At 47.6% G+C, this 20,371-nt stretch overlaps 1 protein-coding gene across 4 annotated transcripts in view; it reads right to left on the bottom strand.

The window, feature by feature from the left end:
- Window positions 1-1,270: 1,270 nt before the first annotated feature.
- The window catches only part of Cdc42se2 (CDC42 small effector 2), a 101,454-nt gene continuing 82,353 nt past the window's right edge, over window positions 1,271-20,371 (bottom strand). For 3 of the 4 annotated variants that reach the window (XM_013146740.3, XM_063230579.1, XM_023562736.2), the window contains exons 4-6: window positions 5,421-5,522; window positions 3,109-3,254; window positions 1,271-2,891 (exon numbers count right to left, since the gene is read on the bottom strand). In XM_013146740.3, the coding sequence (XP_013002194.1) occupies window positions 3,144-3,254; window positions 5,421-5,522 (213 nt within the window). In that variant the 3' untranslated portion in view covers window positions 1,271-2,891; window positions 3,109-3,143. Of the gene's footprint in view, window positions 2,892-3,108; window positions 3,255-5,420; window positions 5,523-13,842; window positions 13,999-20,371 lie in introns of those variants that run through there. The other variant, XM_013146739.2, reaches the window with a different exon arrangement.

The following is a 20,371-nucleotide window of genomic DNA, read 5'->3' as shown; positions in this document are numbered from 1 at the left end:
CAGCTAGCAGCCTCCAGCCTTCGCCTGGGAACTTGGCAGCACTTGCTGTACCTGGGAAAAGGGTTTCACAGCTGTTCAATTAACCGCTCTGAGCCGGAGAGACTTGGTGCTGTCACCAGCATCCTCAGAAGCACGACACTGACTGAAGAAGGCCTGCAGAGGCCACAGGGAGAAGCCACCACTGTCGTGTGGCCAGGGAACTCAGAGCCTGGCTCTCTCAGACCTCCCGTACACCGGGCCTCCTGCACCTCCGGTGAGGTAGTACTGTCCGTGCCCGGCCATCTGGTGGCAGCCCTTGACCACACAGGGAGCCTGTCTGGCTAGTGCTGGGCCCCGCCAGGGCCATGCTGATGTGGAGGCCACAGTGGCAACAGCGGGCTCTGCAGCACCCTGTGATCCGGCCCTTCCCTGCATGTCAGGTGTGTCCCCCGCATCTCACTGTGGTTTCCGTTTTCATTTCTGTGATGACAGTGAGGCTGCCCAACTTTTCAAGTACAGGACTTACTGGCCATTTGGATCCTCTCTTCTGGAAAGTGTCAACTTTCTTTTGTATTCATTGATAAAATTAAAAAACAATTGCTTTCCTTACGGCTTTTCATCTGCCAGCTTACCCTAAGCCATCACAGGGTGTGCGGTGTCGTACTGTACTCGGCACGATCATGTCGCCTCGCAAGTTTTCCTGCCATTTTTCCCCCTGCCTGATTACATGGCCAAGCATCCAGCCCAGCATCGAGGAACAGTGATTGGCGTGGAATTTCTTCCTCTGTTCTGACCGCAGGGAGCGTTTTCCAATGTCATGGCTAAGCACACTGATTGCTATGGATCTTTGTGATAGTTATGAGTTCAGGGACATTCCTTTTTATGTGTAGTTTGCTGAGAGAATTCATGATGTTGAACTTTGTCAAGTGCTATTTTTTTTAAACTATTCGGGTGACAAAATTATTTTTCCTTACCTATTAATAAGCTGATATCCTTCAGTGTTGACTCTGCCCAGCCCTACTCCATGTCACCCTCTGTTAGAATAAACTGTACCCAGTCATCTTCTGTTTTTGTCTTTATATATATTTAAACTTACTGTGCAAACTTTTGTTTAGGATTTTTCCATCTGCATTCAAGAGATAGGGTCCCCTGAGTAGAAAGACAATTACAGTCTGTTTAAACTGTCTTTTCATGATGTCTTGAGTTTGTTTTGCTTCATAAGGGTAAGAACACCAGGAAGGGGACCTTAGTGAATTGAGGGAGTTCTTGAAAGAAAAAAACGAAAACCAGATTGAAAGAAAACATTTATTGAAATCAAAATCAATACTTTCTTTTTAATATCTACAAGCCAACACTGAATTCACTTTATTCAAGAATGAACACAATGTACAAAAAAAGTATGCTTATATTATAAAAATATGTCAACTTTATCCTCTGGGTGCTGAGCAGAAGTCATTTTAAACAGAATCAAGGCCAACCTGCTCTCCCTACAGAGACCGCCCTGTGCCCCAGCAGAAGGGGACACGGCTGTGACGCCGCCCCCGCGACCCAGGCCCTCTGCCTCACAGGTGTGGCATCTGTTTCAGCAGCGCAGTAACAGGAAAAAGAATTCTGAGACAAAACCCTATCTAATCAGCTTCAATCTAAAAGCGAGGGCCACTGCTGCGGCCAACCAACACCGCCCCAGTCCGGCCCCAGCTCTGGCCCTCCAGGGATTGGGGGACTGTGACCACGCCAGGGATCCCTGCACTCTGTCCCAGGACAGTGACAGCGCTCGCTCTAACACCGAAAAGCAGCACCAGTGTGGAGGCTGCGGCTGCCACCCCCCCACCACCACCACCACCTCCCCGCACCCGGAACTGGTGGTGGGAGCTGGAACCTGTGCTGGGCACTGACACCGCTAAGGACCGCATCTGCTGGTCCCCTGCTGGCACATCAAGTTTGAAAAGGCTGTTTCCTCACCTAAAAAGAGCATCGCCCTTTTCACTGCTTCGTAAGAGCCTGGGACTAAGGTTCTGCCCGGGAAGGACGACAGATGGAGGCAGAAGGAACTGCCACGGCTGCTCTGAGCAGCGCCCAGTCCCTCACGGCGCTCAGTCCCCGGGCAGCTGCTTCCCTGCAGGGCTGCGTGCAGACACAGCGTGGACGCTGGTCCCACAAACCCTGCCCGCGCTTAGTGTAACGCTGTGCTCTGACATGGGAGAGAAGCGTTCATGGAGATACCCGAAATGCACAAATCTATGAAAGAAACATTTTGGAACCTGAGCAAAGGCTTCTTACCACAACCCCAAAAGCCATCGATAGGTCACCCTCTGGGCGGGCAGCCACGTTCCCGCACTCTGCACTCTCGAGTCCGTGGCTCCCTGCTCTCAAAGCCACAAGCTGCCGTCCCCGCAGCAGGTGGCCGCTCCCCTGCAGTCCACTCCGACCAAAAAGCCAACGCATCCAAACAAAGCTGCCGAGTTCTGGGAGCAAAGACACTCAAGGTGCCAGGGTGAACCCTCAGGGCAGCAGAGGACACTCGTCTCCCGCACCCCACGGCCACCAAGTAACCACAGAGCATGCAGACGCCTACGGGGCTGAAGTTTCATTGTGCTTGTGGGTCCCACACCTTCCACAAGGCAGCACAGGTCACACCCGCAGGCCGAGGGTGGGAGGCAGGGGGACAGGGTTAAGGAGGGGACGCTGCGCGCAGCAGGTGTCATGCCAAGGCAGCCCACCGAGGACAGGAGCGCCGCAGGCCACCACGGCAACAGCATCATCTTTGGGGCAGGAGACGTCTCGCCAGCGTCATCACGAGGGGGTGGACACGGTGCCATCACACTTCTTTTGTAATTAGAAACCAAAGAATGCAATCACGAGATGAGAAACGACAGACTAGTGGACAGAGAAAATACCGGATTCACAATGACCTGTAAGTCAAAAGGGAAATTCAGGTGACTTTCAGGCTTTGCCCTTCTTGAAACCTTTTTTATGTTTGAGACAGAGTCTGGCTCTGTGGCCCAGGCTGGCCTGGACTCCCGGCCTCCCCCGCACCGTCCTCCCCGCTTCAGGGAGTGCGCCCAGCTCCTGCGGGCTGCTTGTCATCCAGACACCTGACCTGCAGGACGGACTCGGCCCAGAGCTTACTTCCGCTTTCCCGGTGCCCGGCCGGCCGGCCGGCGCTATCCCGCCTTGGTGTCCACCAGCTGCATCTGCACCTGCACCTGCACGCCGCCGCCCACGCCGCCGCCGTAGCCGCCCTTGGACTGCATCTGGCTCTGGATGGAGCTGACCTGCAGGGGAACAGAGTGAGGGCGACGCCTTTGCACACCGCTGTGCTGTGCACATGAGGGCAACCAGGAGCCTGGGAACGGGGGTTTGCAACGGCCTACTCCCCTCCACTTCTCAGGCACTTCCAAGTCAGGTGGGCTTTTTTTTTTTTTTTGCACCAAGGATCAAACCCATGACCTTGCACTGGCCAGGCAGGCGCTTAGGCTGCGGAGCTAAATCCCTGGCCCAAAGTGTTTTTTTAATGGAAAGAGTAAAACAAAATTTCATAACAAAGTAATAGAATAACAGTAGTTAATACATTGAGGGGTTGTTTTTTGGGGTTTTCTTTTGTTGTTTTTTTTACTACCAGGATTGATCTCACAACCTCACACTTGTCAGGCAGGTGCCGCCTGTACTGCTGAGCTAAATCCCCTGCCCCGATATCAGCATACAAAACATGGGCTTGAATTTTCCAAACAATCAACTAAGAGAAACTACTAGTATGACGATCTTGTATTGTTTTTCTTTCCCCTTCCTTCCTTTCCTCTCCCCTTTTTCCTTCTGAGTATTTTCTTCCCACAATGCCTATTGTACATTTTGGTTACTTTCTTCTTCAGATCCTCACACCAGGAGGACAAATCATGTTCACACATTCGAGTCTTATTTATTTCATTTATGAGTATGGTCTCAAGTTGCATCCATTTACCTATAAAAGCCAAGTTTATCCTTCTTTGTGACTGGGTAGTACTCCATGATATAAAAATACCGCCTCTCTTTTATCCATTCCTTAGCTGATGGGTTGTTTCCCCTTTAGTTTGGGTTGTTTCCAAGATTTAGTTATTACAAACTGTGCTGCTATAAACACAGGTGCACATAATTCATCTGAGAAGATATCCAGAAAGGGGATGGCTGGGCCGAATGGGACCTCTAACCCTACTTTGGGGAATCTCCACGCTGATTCCCACAGTGGCTGCACCAGTCTGCACCCCAGCAACAGTGGAGAGGGGCTCCTTTCTCCCCACAGCCCGCCAGCTCTGATGGCAGCCATTCTTTTTGGGATGAGATGGAATCTGTATTGTTTTAACTTGTATCTCTAGAACGGCCAATGATGCGGAATATTTTTTCATGTATTTATTTGCCATTTGTTCATCCTAGGTGCCCATTTTGGGACTGGGTCTTTGAATTTGGGAGAGCTAAGTGTTTTCAGCTCTTTACATGTCCTAGATAGAAGTCCTCTGTCTGTGCAACAACTGGTGAAAATCCCTCCCGTCCTGTGCCGTTCTCTTTCTTCCCATGTGCACAAGCTTTCCGATGAGGCGAGGCCCCAGCTGCTGAAGAACTTCCCGTCGCCAGTCTGGGTTTTGTTCACAAGCGCTCTGCCTGCGTCCATGTCACAGAGATGTCCGCCTGCCCTGTCTCGCGGTGGATTTAGTGTTTCCTTTTCATGTTTAGATCTCTGATGCATCTTGGCGTCAGTTTGGTGCAAGGTGGCTAAAATGGGCCTTTAGTCTTCGGCATGTGAAGGCCAGTTTTCCCAGCACATTTAACTAAAGGCTGTCGGCAGTCAGCTTCACGGTGTCCGTGGCACTTGGAAATGCTTCGGCACAGCCCCAAATCCCAAATACCCATAAACCACCCAGCTTTAGGTCCCGCAGTCCAGTGCCTTGATGTGCACCCTCGCTGGCGGCCACATCCCACACTCACAAGAGGCTCAGGCGGGAGCACAGGCGAGCAGCGCCGCGGAGTTCCCATCTCACCGGGAGCCCTGTGCGGAGGCAGCCGCGGTGACAGCTCCCGCAGAGGCAGACACTGGACGTTTCGTCTCTGCTGCCTTGTACTGCAACTGCAGGCCGTGGCGGGGAGGTGAAGGAGAAGGCCCTCAGGACAGCGGGGCCACAGCTCTCGGGAAGGCTGCCCAGCTCAGACCGAGCTGAGCCTGCCAGCACCTCAGGTACGGGGCTGTGCCCGCAGGCTGCAGGGGACACCTGGTACCTGGCCAGTGAAGTGACTCCCATGGGACCGTACAGCCTTGCCAAGCTTCGCGTGGTCAGGTGACAAGACACATCACAGCCCTGCCTGCAGGCCGCCAGCTGGGCACCCCTCGGCTGTGCACTCTGGGCCTGACTGCTCCCTCTCCCCGGTGTGGATGGGCGGACGGACAGACAGACAGAGGATGGCCCCAGACTCACCGAATTCATCCCACTGAAGAGGTCCCCAGAGCCCACGTGGGCCGTGTGCACAAAGTTGGTGGGCTCCCCAATCATGCTCCGGTCAATCCGCCGCCGCCTTTTCTAGACCGGGAAGAAGCAGGCGGGACACAGTTACTTGGAGAAAACCCTTGAGGGCCCTGGCACCTCGGCGGGCAGGTGACTCCAGGAATGCACCTGCCTGTGCCAAAACCCGGCAGTCCACCCAAAAGACCTCTTAGGAGCCCCGAGAGGGCGTACAGAAGAGGCCGCGCAGCGACCACCCCAGATCTCATGGGGCCTCCCAGTGCTTCCCACGCCATCGCTGCACCGAGACCTGAGAGAGGCACATCTCACGAGCTGGCGTGCAAACCCACTAACTCTCCGATTCCATCTTCTGAAACAAAGAGATGACGTCAAAAACCTAGAGGAACCGCCTGGAACTGTCCCGTGAAGGAACAGGAGCGGGACCCTGAGGTCCGCTGGCAGCCCGCCCGTCAGAGCTGCGCCCCCTGCCGCCGTTGTGGGCTCATCCTGAGAGCAGCCGGTGCTGGCTGCTGTCTCGCCCGTCGCCCCGTGCTGAAGTGGCGCGTTCCTAATAAGGCCGAGCGGCCCTGCCTCACTGCCTGCTAGGTTCTGGTGTGGACACCCTAGCAATTATTTTTCTATCTGTATTACTATTAAATGGCTCATTTTCCCAAGTAAGTCTAATAGAAACCCAAAAGCAGAGCACTGAAACGGGTGACCTTCAGGTCTGCTGGGTTTCCCTTCCAGTGATTCTGCTATCAACGGTGCCCCCGTCCGTCCCTGTCCGCACAGGACTTGGGTGTTTCTTATTACTCCTTTCATTTGGTTCCCGTGTCCCTGCTCCCGGAACCTCCTGCAGTGTGCACCTCTGAAGGCTGTGCCCATTTTCATCCATGGAGTGCTTTGTACCTCACTGCACTGGACAGGGACACTGTCTGATCCACCCTGTCCAGACTGCCTGCTACTCCTGAAAGACGGCAGGCACATCAGCCACTTCGGCCAGCAGGTCTTCCGTGACTCTGGCTGTCCTCGGCCGAAAGCGGCCGAGCCAGCAGATGATAACCAGCCGTGTGCGCTGTGTGCCAGGCCGTCTCTCTCAGGCTGGCTGCAGTTCTGCGCTTGGCGGTACTTATTACTGATTACCTATAGCCCCGCCCTGTGTACCCTGCAATTACTCAACACTGTTCTATAGCTAGGGTGGACATTATTGGTTCTGATCCCCCCAAAGCCTCATGAGCTCCTTGGTGGTGTTTTCTAAGGGGGTCTGGGGTATGTGATTATCAAAGGGAGTGACATCATTCTACAGGAAGCGCCCTGGCTGGGTGGCACAAATCCCCAGGCTTAAAGCCTAGACGGAAGATACAGGGAAAAGCAGGCAGGCAGGCCTGCTGCCTCCTGCCCGCTCTACTGCAAAGCCAGCCGACTGTGAACTAAAAAGCCCCTGCAAACTGTGAGCTGAAATGAACCTTTCCTCTTTTAACTGGTGACTGTTGGGTATTTTGTCTCAGCAATGAAAAAAGTATGTCAACATACTTTGACAGCCATTGCTGCTGCTGCCAAGGTGGTAAAGCTGTTAGGATTAACTGGCTTTCTGTCATTAACAACACTGCAGTCCAGTCCCAAAGAACAGAGGGCCGGGCCAATTGCACTGCGTCTGTCCCTCCAAACTGAACCACTTGGTGGTGGGAGCACAAGCATCCCACTGGGCAGCCTAAACCACTGGTGTCAGTTATTTAACATCACACGGTGGGGTTCAAATCGGAACTGCCCGGCAGCGAGGCACTCAAATTACAGCCTCTGAATGGGGTAGTCAGATGCTGGGACAGAGCAAGACCTGCAGTGAGCTAAGCAAACAGTGCATTACTGAAACCAGATGCTGACTAAACAGGTCTCCTCCATACAAACAGCAGCCTTTCCACTATAATTACCCAGAAATTTAAGTCCCCCCCCCCCTAAAAAATGAAACATGAGTAGACAAGGCCACAGAATGCCTCCAAAAACTCCACCTCCCCCAAAGCTGACATGGAGGAAATCAGGAGTCAAACACCTGAATTATCCAACATGACCGAAAAGACCAGAAACAAACCAGCAACAAAACTCCAGACCACTAAGGTGCACTGGACACCAGGTACACCCCCTTCATGGAACATGCTACTGGATATAAAACCCCAGGGGACCTCAGCACCCACTGTCACAAACAGATCCACTACATCAAAAACAATAAAGAAGTATCAGAGTTGAACGAAACCCTTGAACAAACCCTTGAACCTAACAGACATCCATGGTTTCCACCAGCATATGGAACTTTCTCCAAAGCAGAATGCATGCTAGCCCAAAATTCATGCTCAAGTAAATACAAAAGAACCAAAATTATCCCATGGATGCTATCAGATCACAGCACTTGAAATCAATGGCAAAAGAAATCACAAAAATTGTGCAAACATAAGGAAATTAAACATTCTCTCCAATAATCAATGGGTCAAAGAAGAGATCAACATCTACAATCAAATGATAACACAACACACCAGAACCTATAGGATACAACAGAAGTGGGCCGAAAGGGGAATTCATAGTGTGAGTGCCCACATCACAAAAACAGATCAATCCCACATAACCCGACGATGCAGCTCACATCCACCCAAAACAAGGAGCACCCTAAAACGAAAGTGAGGACAAGGAAGAAATTATAAAGATCAGAAGAAAGTAATGAAATTGAGACCAAAAAAACTCCAATGAGTCAAAGAATGTTTTTTTTCAAAGAATAAACAGAAGACATGCCCAATATGACCAAAAAAAAATCTGCAATTAGAAATGAAAAATCACGGGGACTGGGGATTTAGCTCAGCAGCATAAGTGCCTGCCTTGCAAGCAGGCAGTCGTGAGTTCGATCTCTGGTACCGATAAAAAGGAAAAAGCCAAAAAAAGAAATGAAAAATCACAATGAATACCACCAAAGTCCAGAAGATCATAACTACTTCAAAAATCGTCCAATTGTAGAATTCAGAAGAAACAGATTCCCATATACACATGAATTACCAAAACTGAAACATGACACAAAAGCCTAAAAAACCCATAATGGACAATGAAAACGAAGCAGTAATTTAAAAAAAAAAAAAAAAAAAACCTCCCAACCAAGAAAAGCCCAGGACCTGATGGAGCTGCCATCGCTCAGCTCTTTGAGAACACACACTCCTGAGAAACCCTGTCGTGAACCTGGAGAAGGAACACGTCCACAGTTCCTCCTGGAGTAGACATACCCGCATCCCAAGGGCAAGGCCAGCTGACCACAGGCCAATCTCCTTAACAGACATAAGACACAGGAATCTTCCACACATATGTGGCAAAAGAATGCAAAAAATCATACACCATGAGTGAGCAGGCTTTGCCCTGGATTAAGGATGGTTTCACATACACCAGTCAATAAACATAATATACCACACTAGCACATGCTAGCACGAAAGTCACATCAGCATGCCAAGTGGCTCAGAAAAAAAAAAAAATGCAACATCCATTCACATTTTTAAAAAACTAAGAAAATAATTATAGAAGGACCTTATCATAAAATTGTTGCCAACATGGTATTAACTGGGGGAAAACAAAGTTTCCTCCCTAAAATCAAGAACAAGAATGACCACTGTCACCAATGCTGTTCAATATGGTACTTGAAACATTAGCTGGAGCAATCCAACACCAAAACTAAATAAGAGAAATGAAAAGCAAAGAAGTCAAATCACCATTATTTACAAATGACATGACCCTTTACATAAAAAACCCAAAATATTTCCACCAGAAGCCTCTGAGAACTGATAGCCAAACTCAGTAGTGCAGAGCAAGATAAAAAGTCAACACACAAAAACCAATCAAGAGTGTCTGTGTACACTAACAATGGCCTTAGTGAAGAGGTTTCAAGAATAACACCGTTCACCAAAAAAATAAAAGAAAAAAAAAGGGACCTGGGGATTTAGCTCAGCAGCATAGGCACCTGCCTTGCAAGCAGGTGGTTGTGAGTTCGATCCCCAGTACCAATAAAAAAAAGAAAAATATATATATGCAGTTTAGTACTATATATATTAATTAACTCTAATTTATTGAAAGACAGAAAATGAAAAATACCTCCAAAACTAATGAGAGAAAATGATGAATAGCTGCATCCCCAACATATTAAATATTTTTACATAATAATAAAGACACAGCTGGGGATTTAGCTCAGTGGCTTAACCGCCTGCCTGGCAAGCGCAAGGTCATGAGTTCGACCTCCGGCACCAAAAATAAAAAATAAAAGAATAACACCGTTCACAATAGCAGCAAGAAAATTCAATACAGGGCCCTCAGCTGACGGACCTACTTGTTTCCCACTTCCGGGACGTGGCTCCCTCTGCTGGTGCTGGGAAGGCGGCTGTGCAAATTCATGACCTGAGGCATTACTGCACTTAGGAATGAACCTAACCAAGGGAGGGAAAGACCTCCAGAACAGAAACTACAGTGCTCTGCCAAAGAACAGTGAAGAGGACTCTATCGCCTGCCACAGTCCCAAAACTGACACACAGGTTGAACTCGGTCCCAAACTGACAACAGCGTTACTCATGGTACTTGAGAAAACAATTCTAAAATTTACACAGAACTGTAAGAGACCCAGAATAACAAAAGCAATCCTGGGCAATAAATGTAAAGCAGATGTCACAATCCTGGACCTCAAGTTATAATACAAAGCAACAGTGATAAGAACAGCATGGTACTGGCACAAAAGCACGTGAATCGGTGGAACCAGAAGTAAGCCCAGGCAATCAGCTCTCTCTAATGCCGCAGGAAAGAGCTTCTCTACAGATGCTGCCGGGACACTGGCTGTCCTCACAATGCACAAACTAAAATCAAAATGGATTCACGATGGGTCAGTATTCATACATCTGACTACCAGGGGGCTTAAATCTCCAGTGGCACTGGCCAGACTGTACCACTTCTACCACCAGAGGCGTGAGCCTCAGCTGGGGCAGCCAGGCTTGTACACGTGGTTCAAGCCGGTGGGAAAGTGTCAGAAGTGTCAATGTTAAAACAGGACATTATTTTTGCTAAAAGATAAAATAGGTAAAACTCCTGAAGATACAAACGGGCTAGTGCTTCTGAACAGAACCCTAACTGCACAAGAAATAATACCAAGAGTCCACAAATGGTTTTATAGCAAATTAAAGATTCTGCACAGCAACCAAACAGCAACCACAAAAATCAAGATAAGGAGACACAACTTAGAAACAAAATGTGAGAAAGAATGTGAAATGTGAACATGAATCTTTGGAAGCTATTCCTTAGACAGGACTCAAAAGAGTCAGCTCTCCCCTAATAAAAGAGCCAATCAAAAGGACGGGCAACTCAAATGGGCAGACACTTCTCACAAGGACAAATGAAAAAGTACGTGAAAAACTGTTCAACACCTCTGGCATTCGGAGAAAGGCGAATTAAAAACAACACTGAGATTCCGTCCTAGAATGGGGCCATCACCAAGAAGGAATGCTGAAGAGGCTGTGGGAGAAAAGAACCCTTCTCCGCTGCTGATGGAAACGTAAGCTAATACAACCACTATGGAAAGCAGTTGCAGATTCCCCAAAACACTGAAACTGGGAATTCCATTCAGGGCAGCTACTCCCCTTCTAGGCATCCTCCCTAGAGTTAAAAACAGCCTACTACAGGGGCAAAGTCCATGCATACATGCACGCTAGTGACAGTACCACATAACAGCTAAAACTGGGGAACAGTCTATACATCTATCAGTGAGGGATGTTTAAAGAAAGCGTGGCATTTATACATAATGGAGTACTATGCTGGCATAAGAAGGGCAAACGGGTCATATGTAGGAAAATGGATGTACCTTGAGGCCGTGTTCATTGAAGCAAGGCAGACATGCAAACTTAAGTATCATACGGTTTCCCTTATAGGAGAAAACCAAAATATAAAAAAGGTGTAAAATAAAAGATAAGATAATTAGAAACAGGAAGCTAGGTCTTCTACAAAAAAGGAAAGAGGACTAACAACTGGGAAAGTAAGAGAATGGAAAAAGAAATGCAGGGCCTGGGGATGTAGCTCGGTGGGACAGCACCTGCCTAGCAAGCGCAAGGTCATTAGTTCGATCCCTGGTGCCAAAAGAAAAAAATGTGTGCACCAACACCCCATAAGGAATATAATCATGATGCACTGCATGTGCCAAAAAATATAAAAACTAAAAAATGCCTGGTTTAAAAATTAGTCTTACAGACTAATGTATGTACAATTAATGTTACGCACTAGGAAACAAAATAATCTTTATTTCTCCAAACTCAGTCAAGTCCTAAGAGGTGCTGGTAAGAAACTGAATGTGACTTCTGAGCTGCTGCTCCAAGAGGTCACATAAAGCTAAAATTGTAGCAGAAAACCAAGAAACAGTCCAGACCCTTAGGCTAAGGATTTTAAATTTTCATTAGCTGGGCATGGTGGCACACACCTATCATCCCAGCACTCAGGAGGCTGAGGCAGGAGGATTCTGAGTTTGAGGCCAGCCTGGGCTATAAAGTGGCTTCCAGGTCAGCCTGAACCACATAGCAAGACCCCATCTCCCAAAAAGGAGCAGGGAGAAGAAAGCTTTTCTCCTTTTCTTGGTGTGACGCAATGGTTTCCTGCCATCTTGTCCTCGCATGCTGCTGCTCCAGAAAAGCCTAGCCCACAGACTTCCTGCCACCCACCACACCCTCGCCACAGCCACAGGCACCTGTGCTCTGTCTCACTTTTCTTCCATGGTGTCCCAGGTTCAGCATTCATCTCTTTCCCACTGCACTCAGCAAACTTCTCTTCTGGTCCTGTTTTTTCTTATTGTTTCTGAGACTGTCACTAAATAGTTTAGGTTTACCTTGAACTCACTATGCAGCCCAGATCTGGCTTTAAATTTGCAGCAGTCCTCCTGCCTCACTCAGCCTGCTGAGTGCTGGGATTTCAGGAATGTACCACCAGAGCTGAAACTATTCTGGTTTGGGATCATAAAGCATAATTCCCTAAATGAGCTTTATGAGACAATGCCAACTCCTTTTTAGGATGAAAGCAGCATAAGAAGACACTGATAAGTCTTTTGTGCTTTTTTTCTGATTATATACTACTAATTTGGGCTAGGTTATAGCTCAGTGGCACAGCACCTGCCTGGCAAGCACAGCTCCTGAGTTCAAGTTCTGGTGCCCCCAAAAAATGTATATATGGCGAACTTTCCATTAAATTTGCCTTGATAGAAAGCTGTCTGTCCAGGCATATCCAAATTTATCTTCCCCATCACTGGACATAAAGTTTTCCAGCATGTCCTCCAGGAAGTCCCTTGACCAAAGGGTAGAGGCAGGCTTCGTGCTGCACCCCTGCTGTGAGCAGAAGCCAGCAAGCCTCTCTCGCTGCAGCAAGACAACAGTTACATTCCATGGACCAGTGGCTCCTAGCCTCACAGGACCTTACTGGCAGGGGAGTTGCTCCTGGCTGGGAAGCGCCTCTCACTTCAGTGAGAGGACCTCAAGCAAAGAACAGAAGCAACTTTTTTCTTCTTCTTCTTCTTCTTCTTTTCATCGGTACCGGGGGATCGAACTCACAACCGCCTGCTTGCCAGGCAGGTACTTATGCCGCTGAGCTAAATCCCCAGCCCCCAAAAAGCAACTTCTAACAGACCTGAGTCTCCATCAGCTCCTCTGGAAGGGTATCTGGAGCTTGGCAGAACACTCGTCCCCCTCCCCCGAGTGATTTATTCCAACAACTGCAGGGCAACCTAGGGGATAAGAGTCACTGGCCTGCTCAGGCCGCGCCCACGCGGCAGCACACAGCAAGCTTCCTACTCCACCGGCAAGTAAACTAGGTCTCAGCGGCAACTCTCTCACCGCAAAGCTAGAGCCGACTTCCGCTTACTTACTTCATGATGTCTCCCGCTGGACAGTCCATCATTCGCCTGAAAATAGTAACCATGTTTCTACTGGAATTGAAGGAGAGGACCGCGGTACTGGGAGGCACCTATCTTCCTGCCACCTAATCTAATCTCATTTCTGGGAAATGAAAACAGCATCCTTGAGCTCCTCTTTCCCTGAGGATAGAAGGCCCACGATCATCCAGAAAAGGAAAGCAGCACCATGCTGCCGGGCCCGAGGGGAGACAGAGCCAGGGCGGAAACGGTGGAAGACACACAGCCGAGGCCACGCAGTGTCGGACACAACTGAGCGGCTTTGGGGACCACTCGTATGGCCGCGGGGCAGAGAGGGGCTCAGATTCAAAAAACGCCGAGAGGCGACCGGGAGAGGCGTTGGTGGGTAAAGTCAACAGCACTCAGCGGGGTCTAGGGCGGTGACGGTGACTCTCCAGGAGGAGAACGAGGGCCCAAACCCACGCGTGCACAGCGTGGACGCGAAGCACCCACCGGATGGAAGCCTGAACACTGCCAAGGCGCCCACGCTTGGGCCCCGGGGCACGTCGCAGCTCGTGACGTCATCCGCCGTCATCCGCCGGCGCCACCATCCTCTCCGTGAGGCGGGGCGCCTCCGCCAACTGCTGTCTGTGTCCACCTGGGACCCTCGCCACCCTGCTGGCGCAGGAGAGAGGACTCTGCAAGGCTCGCCTGGGCTCCACAGAGAGGCCTTGTTGCAAATACACAAACAAGCCAGCGTTTCTAGGGCCAATGTGGACATTTAAGAGGCTGCACCTTGCTTGGTAGGTAGCATTAGGATTCAAGGCAGACGCAAGATGTCAGTCGTGGGCAAAGGGGACCCCTGAGCCGGGCGTCTGCAAAGAAAAGTGGTGCGCCCTCCGCCGTGCTGCGTGGGTGCGCGACCTCTCCAGGGCTCGCTCTGCCTGCTCCCGGCCGTCTGTGCCAAGGCTGCTGCAGCGCTGCGCAAGCATCAACCATCACCTCGGTGCACACTACACTGGGCGGAAACGTTCTTCCCATCCCTTTGCAGCACAGTAAGATCACTACCTAAGGTCAGGACCAAGGCACTGAGAGCAAACTCAAGAGGGCAAGAAACGAAAGGTAGTTTTCACATTATGTTCTACCATGCTAGCTTTCTACACACCCTGATTGGACTGACTATACAGTACTTTTATGCAGCAATGGGGAAATTTAACAACTGCATATTAGATGAATGCGTAATTATTTCAAATTTATTTTAGGGTATAGTACTAATAACCTCTGATTATCTCAGAGTTCCTGCTCTGCAGTTGATATACATGAAATACTGATACATGCTAAATATGAATGAACCTCAAAATATGTTGAAAGAAACCATATTTTTTAAAGGTACATAGTATATACTGTTAACATTTTTAAAAGGTTCATATTATATATTGTGTGTTAATAATTTTAAAAGGCATGTAGTATATTCTGTATGCACAGGGGAAAGGATGGAGTCAGGAAGGGAAGGAATACAAAGATACCTCAAGGACTTTTGGGGTGATGGATGTGCCCACCATCTTGGCTGGCATGGAGATTTCATATATATATAAACTAATCAAATATGCTTTTATGTGCAACTATGGACCACAAGCTTGAGATAATTCAGTGTTAAGAATATACTTTTTTCCTAATGACACCTTTTTGAAGCTGAGTTTCTAGTGGCTGCGGTAGAGAAGAATACTGTGTAGATGTCAGTACAGAACTGGGAAAACAGTGACAGTCTGATCTGATTCCACAGTTTGAAAAGCTGCATGATGTGTAGGAGGCACAAGCATCTCATGAATCATTAAGCCATTTGGACCGTATTAGTTGATAAACGTGTGATTTTCGACTAGCCTGGGGCACTGTAAAAAAAAATGTGTTAAGACGCCACAATTAAAAATTTTGGGCCAGCCACAGAGGTACATACTTGTAATCCTAGTAATCAAGAGTCTGAGACAGAAGGACAGCCCTGAGTGTGAGGCTGGCCTGGACTACAGAGTGAGTTCAGGACAAGCCTGAACTGCATAGCAAGACCATTTCAAAAAATAAAACAAAAAAACTTTAAAATAAAAAAGTGAGCAGGGAATATAGCTCAGTGTCACAGCACCTGCATGGCAAGCGTAAGGTCTTGACTTCAATTCCCGGCATCAAAAATAAATGAATAAATAAAACAAAACACTTGGGAGCCTCTAAAACAAGCTGCATTAGTGTTTTGAAACACTGAGATGCCAGGCATTTCTAAAGCAAACACTATCTTTTTCCCATCAATGCCACCAATAATGGCAGTTCAGTTTTGTCTGCTTCACGGAAGCAGTGTCCCAGCCACATATGGTACACAGCCATAATCCCAGGACTCTGGGATGCTGAAGCAAGGGGACTGCAAATCTGAGCTCAGCCCAGGCAATTTAGCGACTTGGCAAGGTCTTGACAAACTAAAAAATAAAGGGTGTGGGGGCATGGATGGTGCTGTAACTTAGCTTGAAGGTCCTGGGTTCAACCCTCACTATTAAAAAAAAAAAAAAAAACGGTGGTGTCTCTAGAGAGTGGTTTCCACTGTCATCGCTGTTTCATTTCTCCTCTTGGGGTGGAACTCTAAAAACTGGTTTGTTAACCTTACTGGGCAAAGCAATCCTCAGAGGGCTGGTCAGTAAAATACTGGCTGCTGAGCTTTGGTAGCGGAACCTCAGATCCACTAAGTCTGGATTGGAACAAAAATCTGCATGTCTAACAAGGCTGCAAGTGGCACTGACAATTCAACAGTTCTGAAACAAAGCAAAAAGATGAACAGCTGGATATTTTAGGAGATAATACTATTAAATAATACTAAATACTAAATAATACTGCTAAATAAGACGTAAATGTTCATTTACTATGTGCTAGGCATGGCTCAAGAACTTTAAATACATGAAGTTTGCTAGTGTCGACTGCACTGCATGTTTTAATCTTTTCATGTGAAATGCTGTGACACACTCTCTCTCACCTGATGTCTGCTGGCCATTACCATGTGTTGTACTCACTGAATAAAGTCATTAAGACACTTGTGTCTTTTAATTACCTAGAAGTCAGTAGGTTGTGTAACCCTTCTATCAAAACCCTACTGTGACCACGCCACTAAGCAATGTGGTTCTCAACTGTTTAAAGTATTTCACCAAGAAGAGCTGCAGACCAAAGACACTAAAACAACTCTCTCATTCCCTCACACAACCCACCGAAAAAACTCTTTGATAATTGAGTAGCCTACTTTACATTCTACCCTCACATTTAGGTTAAGACTTCAAAAAATAGTAAATTCTATTTTGTGTTTAAAAAAAAAAAAACTCCACTTCTCTGGCTTCCAGAGCTCTGCTCACCAGCAGCAGCCCTCAGGTGATACAGCCACCTCTGTAAAAGAGGAGTCACACCACACAGCATCAGAACAGCCTGCTAGAGCCACAACATACAACAAAGCAAGCTACTTCACAGAGGAAATATGTGCACAGAAGAAATACATGTTACAGCTCAGTCCTATCCTAAGTGCAGGGTGTGTATTTTGCCCTTGCGAATTTATGAGACAAATTAACCTTGTGCCAGCTGATATAAATTCTGCAGCTTTTTCAGGGAAGTTTTTTTTTGTTTTTTTAAATCAGTACCGGGAATCAAACTTATGACTGCACACTTGCAAGGCAGGTGCTTATGCCGCTGAGCTAAATCCCCAGCCCAAATTCTGCAGCTTTTAACAGAATGAGAAGTTTGCAGAAAGCTCCTGCATTTTCTCCCCACCATTCCTTTTTGAGAAAGGGTCTCACTACATAGCCAGGCTGGCCTTCAACTCACAGCCATCATGTGGAGATTACAGGCATGTACCACCATGCTCCACTTTTCAAACTGCTTTTTGAAAGGAATATCTAAGCAACTCTGCAGTGCCCTTTTCAAGGACAAAGCTGCTAAACGCACAACTCAAGGAATTCGCTGTTCTCATCTCAGCAAGAAACCTGAAGTGAACAAAGGGTTCTTTCTGTGGAATGGATATATCAGTATCTGGTTGAAATCACATATTCCAAGCATAAAGGTAAAGAAAGAAAAGGTAAGCATGTAGGTAGAGTAATCTGAGTTTTTAAATACTCATACTGTAATGCAGTTTTCAGTGCTGGCCACCTGGGACCCTAGAGATTGTTTCTCTATTGTACATACATGTGCACATATATGTACTATACACAGGAGGCCTAATTTCAATAAGTGATGGGTAAAATACCAGAAATACTGCACAAATAATAAACAATACAGTATTATGATGGTCTATGATGACTTATTTCAATACAATCAGATTTCTACTGGACTTCTGACATCAGAGCTGTAAGAAAACAGCCAGGTATGGTGGCACACACCTGTAACCCCAGCACTAGGGAGGCTGAGTTTGAGACCAGCCTGGGCTACAAAATGAGCTTAAGGCCAGCATCCTGAACTACAATGGTGAGACGCTCTTTAAAAAAAAAAAAAAAAAAAAAAAACCTTGCATTGCTCCAAGCCAGCAAAGTTATACCTGCCTGTTGTGGCAGGTACAAGCAGCATGAGCCACAAGAGACCACATTATTTGCCAGAGCCCCTCAGGCACCTAAAAGCAGATCTGGGAGTCTTTCCTTCATACAGCCCGTCTGCAGTGCCTCTGTGTAAATACTGCTTGCTACTGACCTGGTGATTACCAGGATTACCTTTCTGGTGCTGTGTTTTATGCTGAATTGTTTCTGTGTTTGTTTGTTCGACTTTCTATGGAGCTATCATTAATTGTTCCTCTGTTCTCCATAAATATCTGTGGCACACTGTACCAGGTCACATAGCTAAATGGCTGGTCCAGACAGCCTAAAATTTCACTCAGTGCTATGAGTTTTTTTAATTCAACAGGTTGTTCAAGAAACTCATGGTTTCTGTGTGCAAAAGCACTGACCCTTCCTCCCGTCCCTTCTCTCTATTCAGTGGACCCAGCGGTCTAGGTCTATTCCTCTGAGGCCTGGCTGTGCTTTTCTACCCTCTACATCTCTCCTCTCCCCTGGGGTCTGACATGACGGCTGTGCGACCTCGGGTGAGCACCTCCAGGATGGTGAGGCGATGGAGCAGCCGACAGACAGTGACAGGGGAAGCAGCACGGCGGACCCTGTGCCACGCACCGCTGGCCAGCTGGTCCCTGCGCCACACAGCCGCAGTACTTCTTCCCTCCATTCTCTGGTCTTCAAAACACTTCAATGCTACGTCAATGGGGTTCCGGGAAGGTATTTACTTCAGACTAAATGAAAACACTTCCGGTAAGAGACCAGACATGCTCCTGTGCATCTGAAATACGATGTACTTGAAGATAACCAATGGAGACAAAACCACAACAAAGCAAAAACAAAAAAAGTTTAAAATGAAAGCACTAGAAAATTGTACTGAGCAAGTGGCCATCCCTACGCGGGCCTGCCAGGCACTATGTGATGCACTTCACACACACTGCCTTACCAGGTGCGTTTTAATCCATCCTGCTGTGCACTCAGAACACACAGCCACAGTTGCACATGGGTGTGCACCGTTGACAGAACCCACACTGACACCATGCGTGCCTCGCTTCCCTTTCCCACACTGCAGTCTTGCACCTCTCTTCCTGTTTCTCAGGGGCCTCCTACTTCATTGTACAACATGCACGTAGCATGGAGATAAATGTCAATGTAATAAAATATCAAATATGTAATGAGCTAGGCGTGGTGGCATACACTTGTAATCCCAGCATTTGGGAGTCTGAGGCAGGAGGACTGCTGTGAGTTTGATGCCTGCCTGGGCTACATGGCAAGACCTTGTCTCAAAAAAACAAAACAAAAAAAAAGTATAATCAGTGTTTAGAACAGACACCACTTTCACATCACCTCTATGCTTGCTTATAAAACCTAAGAGATAACATAAGAAATAAAAACCTGTGTGAGCTACAATGTAAACACAAGCAAAAGTTTACCACAAAAATAAACTTGGCTTCAACTCACACCCAAGGCAGTCTTCACACATGACGGCTGCATGTCCTACACACCAGTGTCGCCTACACTGACAGCATTTGTGCTGCATTTCCTGTACTTTCTAGCAGGCACAGCAGACAGCTCTCTGTTCTCCTGCCATGCCCGTCCTTTGGTCCTTGTAAGTCTGCGCCTGCCTATTCACCTGCCAGCTCCCCACTGTGCTCCTCGGTCTGCTCTGGGAGGGGAGGGGGGCACAAACAGTGCGCTTCCTCTGCTGTAAATGATCTCCTAGGAGCTCCAGTCCCAGTCCTCTAAGGAAATTTCTGTTCTATTGTGCAATGTTATTTTCTTTGTAAATTATCAGACTATTAAGGCCATACATGTTTAGGGCAGAGTGGAACAGCCACTGGCCAATGCTTCAAAGTACCATCACAGCTGCTGCAGGAAGCCTCCATCTCAGGCTTCTGTGTGTTGAGGTTTCCCCATCCGAGTTTCCATCATGGTGAAATGCTGACATTAGCAATATCTGTTTGCTTTTCTTTTCCATATATAAAGCCAACATTCTATCTTTTTGAAATCCAAAAACTGTACTATACAATTCTATGTTTTGAAATTGCAGCGTTATATTTGGAATTTCTGCTTTGTGCTTGTTCTGACAGTTCCTGCACTGGTCAACTTGTGCTCTGCTGCAAATGTCACGTCCAATGTCATATTCCAACCAGTCTGGGAGAGAGGAGTAATGAATCTGTCCACAGCACCATTCGGTTTATTACCAGACAAGTAAGGACATGTTGGCTGAGTTCCCAAATAAAGGTCAAAACTGAAAACACAGCAAGTCTTTGCCATCTACAAGGGAATAAATTTGTATGCCACATTTTGACCCATTACATTTCCTTAATCCTTTCGATCACCATGAGAAATCTCTGCTAAGCACAGCAAACCTGTGAATGCGTTCCGTTTAGCCAGTGAAGTGTCACAATACGTACATTTTAGAATATGGCTATTTGTGCATACAAAACATTTTACTCCCATTTCAGCCTCTGTGTATGTCACAGCACCTT

The sequence above is a fragment of the Cavia porcellus genome, unplaced genomic scaffold (assembly GCF_034190915.1).
Source record: "Cavia porcellus strain 051 isolate PalLab524CR breed Dunkin Hartley unplaced genomic scaffold, mCavPor4.1 scaffold_19, whole genome shotgun sequence".
Classification (NCBI taxonomy): Eukaryota; Metazoa; Chordata; class Mammalia; order Rodentia; family Caviidae; genus Cavia; species Cavia porcellus.
The sequence above is the reverse complement of the archived record's forward strand: the minus strand, read 5'-3'. Positions and strand labels throughout refer to the sequence as shown.